This window comes from Arachis duranensis, chromosome 5 (genome assembly GCF_000817695.3).
Source record: "Arachis duranensis cultivar V14167 chromosome 5, aradu.V14167.gnm2.J7QH, whole genome shotgun sequence".
Taxonomy (NCBI): domain Eukaryota; kingdom Viridiplantae; phylum Streptophyta; class Magnoliopsida; order Fabales; family Fabaceae; genus Arachis; species Arachis duranensis.
Window position 1 is genome coordinate 73,336,331 of NC_029776.3, and position 10,277 is coordinate 73,346,607.

A 10,277-nucleotide genomic window follows, 5' to 3' on the forward strand; every position below is an offset into this window, starting at 1 on the left:
AGGTACACCCTAAACCCGACCATGCTCTGTCCTGAGCAAAATCTATCCTGACTCGGGTCAAGTTATTACTCTTCCCAACTGGGTTTGGATTGGTCGGGTACCCGCGTAGTCGGGTACTCCTGTCAAGTTTAACCACGTATTGATACTCCATTTATTAAGGGTTTACCGCTAGCCAATGGATTGCTACACATAAGTCGAGATTCGAACTCCTAATAATTGTTTAGGCAGACGAGTGAGAATGATGATCACTCAACAAATTCAAATTGATTAAGACAAATACTAATTATTTTTAATATTTTAATATTAAAATCCTAAAAGTTTGATTTTAATTATAATTTTGTAAAATATTTATAATAATAATTACTATATATATTTTATTTAAATTTTAATAAAATTCTTTATATAATTTTATCTATTATCTCGTACAGGATACGGAACATACACTAGTTTTAATTAATTTACCAATGATAAATTAATAAGTGGTTAAAAATGTATCTGAAAACAAAATAAATCTAGTCATAATGATTAGTATAGCTAGGATTAATCCTTATTAGATAATTACTAATGTGGTAATTTCTTAACTACTTGTTTTTATCATATTTTGTAAAAATAGATATTTATACCAATTTATGCAATAACAGTTTCACATTGTATCATTGCTCCAAAATATATGTAAATATATATTACCGATTAAATTTCATTTTGGTATTCACAAGCATTAATTAATGGCATTAAATATTATCCTATCATTTATTACTAGTTGCAATTATTACCAAGACTTGTATTTATTACTTATTTAGTGTTTATTCTTGCATTTATTACTGCTAATAATTTATTATCATTAATGTCTTATTATTTCTAATAATTATCACTATTTATTATTTATTTACTTAAAGAAATAAATTAAAAATAGGTGGTTAAGATTAATCTTGAGATATAATTACTAAAGGAAAAAGTTTGGTAACCAAAATTTTTCAGCCATAATTAGCCAAAACTTTCCATATTTTACTTCATTTATATCACTTAATAACAATTTTATTTTTTACTTCACTCTCTTATCATTCTACTTATCACCGTTCATTCTACTTATCACTGTTCTTATCAAATCTGCTAATTAATGATATTAATTAGAAAATCATATCCTTTTTATTAGGCACTATTGTAATCAATACTTAATATTCCTTTTTATAATTTGATTTTTATATATAAAAATACAATAAAGATTAATAATAATTATATTTAAGAACGGTAATTATAATATCAATTACATTAAATAATTGCAATTGATTCTTTGTCCGTTATGGTATTTATCATCAATTATTGGGGATATGAAACATGAAACCTATCCTAATATATACTTTATGTTAATTCAATCATATTCATTCAAAAATCACAAGAATAACACCATTACAAGCACAATAGTGTATAAGCCAAGAAATTTTATAAGAAATTATTTTTATCATTGTAATTTGTATGGCAATTGATTTCGACCTTAATACAGTACCTATGGCAGAAGGTGCTGAAGAATTTGTACAACAGACGAACTCACCCAGTGAAATTGTTGCCAGTCAATCAATTTCTGAGAATATAGAAAACTACACTAGCTCTGATGAGGTATGGTAATAACTTGGATTATTTTTTTATGTATTTTTTAGCACTTTAGTTATATGCGTAACATTCTTGATCATTATTTGTTTGCTATTTATCTCAAAAAAAAATTATTTGCACCGGCAAATAAGTTTTAGCATCATCACAAACAATATAACCAAGACTATCATATATCATCACGCTTTCGTACACATAGCATTCATTGATATTCTAATTAATTTAGAATTTCATTCAATTCTCAAATTGTTTTTACCTTTAATTTTGCCAAAGAATTACAAAATAATTTTTTAAATCAAAATTCGAGTTAATAAAAATATTGAAAAACAACTTTGGACTTATTCTATAATCTAATTATTTAAAATAAAATGCTTTTCAGAGAAAATTTATTTGAAAGATTTTAAAACAAAATCTGGAGAAATAGAAGCTATGGTCCCTACTATATAAATCATAGAAATAAGTATTTTGATGAACAATAACTTTTTTATAATATTTAATTTTAAATTACTTAAAATATAATAGAGAATTTAAATAAAAAAATAAAAAATATACGTAAATCCAAAAATAATTACATGAAGTTAACATCTACGTTAACATACATAATAAAACGAAATTAGGACCTAAAAGTATAGTATTGTGTTTTATTTGTTATACTCGATAGTGAAATTAGCCACTTTTGTATAGTTAACTATTATGTAGAGTTTCATTTGTTTTTTTTTCTTTCTTTGTTTTTTTTCCAGGTCATAAACCAAGCTATTGGTGACGAGGAGGTAGATCCCGAGGTAGGAATGTGCTTCGGCACATTAGAAGATGCGCGTGCATATTATTACCGATATGCGGCTAGAACTGGATTTGTCGTCAAAATAAGAACCACCGGCTGGGAGACCATAAACGATCAGAGGGTGGTTGTTAATCAAGCTTTGCATTGTAACAGAGATGGATACCGCACATCCCGTGTAAAGGCACCCCAGAGAAGGAAAACAGTGGCCTCAACAAACTGCAAAGCCCGTTGCTATTTGGCATTAGATAAAATGACAGGGCAGTGGAGAATTTCTCGAGTAGAGGTATCCCACTCACACCCGCTTAATCCGAAGCTATCTGGAATGTTCTCAGCAAACCGTCAGCTAAGTATGCATGTGAAGGACCTGATACAGCAAAATGACCAAGCTGGCATTAGACCGAGTAAGACGTACCAGGCACTAGCCAATGCAGTCGGTGGCCCTGCCAACCTCACCTTTACAGAGAAGGATGTTAGAAATTACATTAGTCGTCACTTACGCATTTCTGGGGATGAGACGGATCCAAAAGAGTTACTTAAGCACTTCTCACGGATGAAGGAGCTCAATCCAAACTTTTTCTTTGAAATAGATGTGGATGAAAACCATAGCATTAGAAATGTGTTTTGGGCCGATGCTCGGTGTAGAGCTGCATGGGAATATTTTGGTGATGTCGTGACATTTGACACTACTTACAAGACTAATAGGTATGGAATTATTATTTTTCTGTTGTACTTAATTAGACTTTTTTCCATCCACGGCATTTGGAGTTTCCACCTACATATCATGTTTTTATATTTTTATTTTTTAGGTACGACGTGCCGTTTGGGTCTTTCGTAGGTGTCAACCACCATGGGATGTCTACGCTTCTTGGGTGCGCATTATTGCGGAATGAGGACACTCGTACATTCGAATGGCTTTTTCGTACTTGGTTGAAGTGTATGGGTAAGGCCCCCATATGTGTTATAACAGACCAATCGCTGCAGATGCGTTCTGCATTAGAGACCATATTACCACACACACGCCATAGATAGTGCATATGGCATATCCTAAACAAGATACCAAACAAGCTAGTAAGTTACCGTCATTTCGATCAGCTCATCACATGCATGAAGAGGATTGTGTTTGAATCCAAATCTAAGGACTCATTTGAGAGAGATTGGCACGATTTTATTGAAGAGTATGACCTCCACAATTCTAGGTGGCTAAATGGTAGTATAATCTTCTGGTTCCTTGCTGCCTCTGTGTGGCTACTGTATAGATGTTATTTTATAGTCATTATGGATGTTGCACTTAGAGGTTAACCGATGCTATTTTTGTTTTTTTTTGCATTTTTTGGTTTTTCCTGTTCATTTGCAGATATGTTTGCTGACCGACACATGTGGGTGCCAGTATTTTTCAAGGATGAATTCTGGGCTGGCATGAGGAGCACACAGCGTAGTGAGAGCATGCATTCAGTTTTTGATAAGTACTTAAATAGTAAGAGCTCTTTGTTGCAATTTGTTCGCCAATACCAAAACTGTGTTATAGACAAGGAGCAAAAGGAGCTTGAGTGTGACGCTGCTGATTTAAGGGGTATTATCCCTTGTGTTTCCAGCTCACCAATAGAGAAGCAGTTCCAGAGAGAATATACAAACTCCATGTTTCGAGACGTTCAGGATCAATTTATAAAAAAGGCCGATTGTGACATCTCCTTAATCAACCATCATGGCACAAGTATAGTTTGTGAAGTTGACCAACAAAAGATGGTGTTTGACATGTCAGTGTACAGCAGATACCAAGTCGTGTATTGCTCGCAATCATCAGACGTTCAATGTGATTGCTTTATGTTCCAATCGAATGGTATTCTATGCTGCCACAGTCTTGCTGTTCTTCTACATTTTCGTGTGACATCAGTGTCCTCACAATACATTCTATCCCGATGGAGTAAGAATGTTAGTCGGAGACACACATACATCAGGAGTAGCATTGACATGGACCGTTCTGATGAAAGCATGACAATTTTTAGGCAATTGTGTTCTGATTTTTACAACATCGCTCAGGATTTTGTGGCTACTCCAGAGGTTGCTGCTATATTGCGTGGTGCCATGGACAGTGCTCGGGAGAAGCTCAGAGAACACAAGGAATTCGAGCATCAAGCTGCACATGTACCAAGTGCGATTTACTCACATACGCATGATGAGTGTCCCGTTAGCATGGATGAGCTACATGGCCCACGTCGTGTTCCTACGCGAGGTCGTCCAACTTCCACCAGACTTGGGGCAGATCTGGAAAAATCTATTAAGAAGAGGGCACGCAAAAACAAGAACACTCACAATCACAATAAGGTAAATATGAGATCTACCCCCCTTTTCACGTTATTTGTTTATTTTAAGTTGGTTGAATGGATAATAAGTGATGATGTTATCTTTCAATATTATTTGTGTGTTAAGGGACCTAATGGTAATGCACAACCATCTCCTACAAATGTGGCAACTTCCTACAAAGATACACGACCGGCTTGTTCAGAAATGACAGACAATTTGGCTATGCACTCTGGCTCCTTCATATCACTATTGAATTCATTCCATAACGCTGAACAATTGTGTATGTATATCTAGTGTATTTTTCATAGCATTAATGTCATGTCCATTTACTAATTGTTTTCTCTTTTGTTTTGTTTTTAATTTTTTTTTTCACAGGAAACATTCTTGGAGGATTCGAAGTTTAACATCACTACATATCATAAGCATTAGAGTTTAACAACTACTTTGTACTTTGCCCATGCTTCAACTTTATTTCAACTTCATTCTTTTACTCTTTGTTACCGTTATTATTTGTTACTAATATTTAAAATAATAAATGTTTAGTTGATAATTTAATCATTACGATAATGTGGTGCAATACATGAAGTTTAAATTTGAATATCCAAAAGTATCCGTACATAGTAAGGTCTTTCTTTTATTATTTAAAAAATTAGACATCAAAAAGTCATATCCAGACATGTATTTTATTTACATCCAATAACATCCTTTAATTTATTAGAATAACATCCACGATCGAGCATTTATTGCTTGGGCATAAATATTTTTAGCTGCCTGTTAAGCATGGATAATTGTATATTGGAAAGATAATTCAAAATTCAGTCAACGTGTTCTCGATTTGAGCAAAAACAAGCCAAACATGTATAAAAAAATAAACTAATAATTTAAAAACAATTTTTTTATACATAAATATTAACTGGGATATTGAATTATTGTATTTTTTTTATCCAGTCCAAATCCAAAACCTTTCACAAATATTTCATGATAAAATCACTTAAATTCTGCAAGCATATCAACCGTAAATACACATAGCAACTCTAGTCCTAATCAATTGTTTGTGAATATATTTAGCCTGCTACCTAATATAGGTTTCCCTTTAAAAAAGATGCACCCGGTTTTGGTTTATATCCGATAACATCCATCTGTATATAAAAATAACATCCTCTAAATCCTGAAATCAAATTAACAAAAAACACACACCGACCAACTCTAATCTCAATTTATGGCTTATAGTTCCGTTTAGCTTTCTTAGCCAGTTCTGCCCTTCGAACCAGTGATCTTGTCCGTGGGTTCGTCCAAGGATCTTCAAGAGTTTTTTTCTTTCCCCTATCCTCCACATGACGACATGGTACATTGAGTACACCATCTACCTCACTCCTAGAGATGTTGTCTTTGCAAATTAGAATGTCAGTTACAATTTCTTTCCGAATTTGTTGCAGCTGGGCCTGTGGTCACATACAGATGTATTTGTGTTTGGTATAGAATACACTAAAGAAGCAAATATAAATCCAGCCAGCATAAGTAGAATTCATCCAAGAAGAGTTATTTATCAATTATTAAATACGCAAATAAGCATCAGCATATGTTTTGGATTTCACTAACCGTCGTCCAAATAGGCATATTCAATTCATCCTCTGCCAAGCTCTTTGGATCCCATATTTCCATCCATTTAATGACGTATACGCCACAGTCCCACCTATGCAACACAAATGACAAAAAGTCGTGCCAACATATTAAAATTTGTGTGGGTTGATTTTTTAATCCCTTCTTTGTTTTCACCTCTAGACTTACCCATTAGGCTGTTTTTGGAGCCTTGTTTCATAGCAACATTCATAGCCCTCAGCTATGAATACTACATTCGGGTCTACAATTGCTGCCAACTCTTGGAGAAGAAAGCCCTTCGACAAGCCAGAGAGAAAAAATTAGGGAGGAAAATAGAAGAAAAAAACATGGAACACCTAACACCCGAAAAAATATGCATCATCAAATCTATTTTCACTTACTACATATTTATCTATTTTCTCTCGGCACTCCGAGTGTGGGCCATTGTGCATAGAGTCTAACACCCATAGATTATCAGTCTTCCGGTGGAGTACATATAGCCACCAGTGATCATCTTGGCACACTGGAACAAACCACTTCATCGTTGAATAAAGCATGTTAGTATATAGTTATTTTTTCCATATTCTTGTAATGAAAAAATAGATTTTGTGTGTGGATTAGTAAGTATATAAATTACTGACGTAATCAACTTTTTTCGCTTTCTCCGCATCGAACCAGTGCTGCCCGCGGCCCATGAATTTGCTAAGAACAGGGACAAAACCAGTGTTCGTCCCGGCAAATCGTTCAATGTTATCATCAGTCAATATTATGGCCTGTAAACCCATTTTGCATTAGTTAAACACCTAAAGTAATAATTTAGAGTATCCTTCACCGAGGCAATTATGGTATTAATTAATATTAAGTGGGTAAGGAAAGATTGCACTAACCATTAGTCTCGGTGGAATACAATAAAAATGCGTGCAAAACCTTGCGTTGCTCGAAGTATTGAACATGGGACAGCAGTAATCAACCACCTGAATAGAGTAAACGTATTACATTTTCATGGCACTTTAATGCATAACACATACATAGCAATTTATTACAGTTTTTTTGTTTGCTCTTACCGTATCGCTTACTCTTCTACGCCATCCCAGTGATTGAAGATCCGCTCGCTGCAGCTGAACATCATCGCCATTGCGAATCCACGCAAGTGTGGTATTCTTTGCACCCCTCCGATCTGTCACCCACTTGTATATCCTATTCATGTCATCACCTGTCGGCCTTGCAGCACCCCCAGATGGCATTAGTGTGTCCACCACAGCTTTTGTTTTTATGTTTTCTGGTGATTCAGGTTTCGGAGTCGCATTTTGATCATTTGTTACCGGAGATCTGGGCGGTGAGTCTGGTATGTGCATCTGAGTGATGCCAAGCGAGAATGACGGGATTGAAAAGTCTACTTGAGCTGGGTCTTCTGGTGCAACATACACTACCATTGCAAGCTCTCCGGATTTCCTGCACAGTCATTAACAATTAAGTGCTCTTAACTGAGTGCTCTTAACAATTAAGTGCTCTTATCTGAGCCAAAACTAAAATAAAGAAAGTTGTGTAACCAGCATAAAATTATATGGATAACATCTATTATTGATTAAACATTTCACCTCAAAAGAAGGAAAGAGTCAGAAGTAAAAGAGTCATGTAACTACTATAATCTTCAATAATTCGTATTATTGTTAAAATCATCTATCTAACTTGCCTTTGATTCGAAGGTCCTTCATCAACATTATCATCTATTCCGTTTTCAACAGGTGTGTCAGACATTGTCTCATCCCCTTTGGGCATTTCAGGACATATCCACCTCATACTCATAGTATTCCCCCTAATGGACCTGTTTTAGGACTCTTAAATAAATTAGAAGTTGAGCACCTATAAGTGATAATAACAAAAGACACCTGATACAAATATGAGTTAATCAAGTAAATGTAGTACGCTTAAATTCGTAAATGATGTTAAATCTAAAGTTTACCCAAAGCTTCTTCGTGCAGAATAAAGTAAAGAATGGATAGTAACATCCACATTGCCAACCAGTTAGCAACCATAATGCTAGAAAGATAACATCGGGTATGAGGCACGCATAACATCCGAATTTAAATGATAAAATATTAGATAATCAAACTCCTATTCAAGATAAATATACCAGTTACAACCCCTAATTTTGCCATTCTTCTCAAATAAGCACAATATTATACGTAGGTAACGTATATTAAAATTACTTTATATATAGTAAAATGTTATATGCAAACAAATATAATGATAAATTATGTCAACGCAGTTGCCCAAAAAAAATTATGCTAGTATATTATTACAATGAGGCAAGTTAAAGCATTAAAACTTCATACGATAACTAAAAATTCAATAACTTGCCTTTCCTTTGAATGCCCGTCCTTAACATTATCATCTGTTGCATTTACCACTGGCATGTCGGCCAATGTCTCCTCCCCCGTAGGTATTTTGATACATGTCTTGTTCATAAACACTTTATCCCCCTCAATGCATCCGTTTTGTGAGGCTTGGCTACATTTTCTGTTTAAATAAATTGGAAGATGAACAACTATATATAAGTGATAATTAAAAAGGTCACCTAGCACAAATATAATCCGACCAAGTAATTCTAGTATACCCAAGTATACTACAGAATGGTCAATAACTTCCGTAATTTAAATCAGTTAACATCCAGAGAGCCACACGAATAACATCAGGAGTATTATATACATAACATCCAAACTAATGAGACAAGATTTAGCTATTCATAATACTATTTAAAGTCACTAGTATTGGCATTACTTAACGGGAGAGGACACATGGTCATCAAATTTATTATGTTGTAGAATTAATGCTAAAACAGGAAAAGATGTATTTACATGTGTAAGGTCTATTGCCATGCTCAAAATAAGTATCTCCAACAGTTTTTAAAATATAGATTTACCAGCTACAACATCAATATCACACTTCTAAAATTAGATAAATAATGAATTACTCTATACATGGTAAAACTTTATATATGATTAAAAAGACGCAAAATCTAAAAGATATTTATTTATGCTATAATAATATTAAAAAGACACAGGTTAGAGCAATAAAAGTTTATAACAAGTAATAAATCTTTGAATTGCCTTTTTTTGGAAGGTTGTTGATCAAATTCAGCAAGTGATGCATGGTCAGCTGGTATGTCGGTCTCGTTTTCATCTACCGTTGGAGCTTTTTTACGAGTCTTTCTATCAGACTTTGTTTTTTTCTTGATGCATCTTCTCTTTGATACACGATTGTGCTTTTTTGGTGACCCATACATCTTTCCAATTAAATTTAGAAGCCCCTACAGTGGACAACATATAAGTTTTATTCACGTTAGAGCTTAAAAGGAGTGATCCGATTAACATATCTTTCACACTTATGTCTCACCGAGTGAGATGTGCTTTCCTCTTCATCCATCTTCTTCAGATCAACAAGCGACCAGTCTCTGATCCACGGTTCTCTCCCATTATATCTTCCTAAATCTCCATGCTTGTTAGCATGGAGATATATAATCTGAAAGTTATAGTAATTGCTATAAACAAGGTATACTATAAAATAACAAACAACAAATCAAAGGTTAGGGATATATGGCTCACCAATAATGCGAACATACATCCATCAACTGTTTTCTTCCCTACATCCTGAAACCTCAGAACTCCCTCAATTAAAAAATCATAAATGTACCTCGCCCAATACATCTTCCTTGGGTTCGATACATCAATGGCAGCGCGTATATGTATGTCTGAAACAGTGGCTTTCGGCGAGGGAAAGAAGAAACACTTGGCTATCAACATGATGAACTGTCTCCGGAAGTTGATTCTATCGACATCGGACTGTATCGAGCATGTGATAACATCCCTTTTCAAATCTGCTTGTGTCTTTCCTGTGAAGCTGTTAACAAGTCGGTGCTCTGCTGCTGTTTCTGGACTTTTGAAACTATCCCCTGCCAAGCACAAAATTGAGTCGATGCAGTACAAATATT

At 34.4% G+C, this 10,277-nt stretch overlaps 1 protein-coding gene across 1 annotated transcript; it reads left to right on the forward strand.

The window, feature by feature from the left end:
- The first annotated feature begins 1,506 nt into the window (after positions 1 to 1,506).
- On the forward strand, positions 1,507 to 4,981 carry LOC107489590 (protein FAR1-RELATED SEQUENCE 5-like). Its single transcript, XM_016110336.1, has 5 exons — positions 1,507 to 1,614; positions 2,346 to 3,088; positions 3,193 to 3,284; positions 3,741 to 4,708; positions 4,814 to 4,981. Exons 1-5 carry the CDS (start codon positions 1,507 to 1,509, stop codon positions 4,979 to 4,981), a joined length of 2,079 nt encoding a protein of 692 aa, XP_015965822.1.
- The last annotated feature ends 5,296 nt before the right edge of the window (positions 4,982 to 10,277 follow it).

What these genes read in the sequence shown, in the direction of transcription:
- LOC107489590 (XM_016110336.1), top strand. Translation starts at nt 1,507, where the DNA reads ATGGCAGAAGGTGCTGAAGAATTTGTACAACAGACGAACTCACCCAGT. An exon ending in ACTACTTACAAGACTAATAG is followed by an intron (nt 3,089 to 3,192) that starts GTATGGAATTAT and finishes TTTATTTTTTAG; the next exon opens with GTACGACGTGCCGTTTGGGT. An exon ending in ATTGCGGAATGAGGACACTC is followed by an intron (nt 3,285 to 3,740) that starts GTACATTCGAAT and finishes GTTCATTTGCAG; the next exon opens with ATATGTTTGCTGACCGACAC.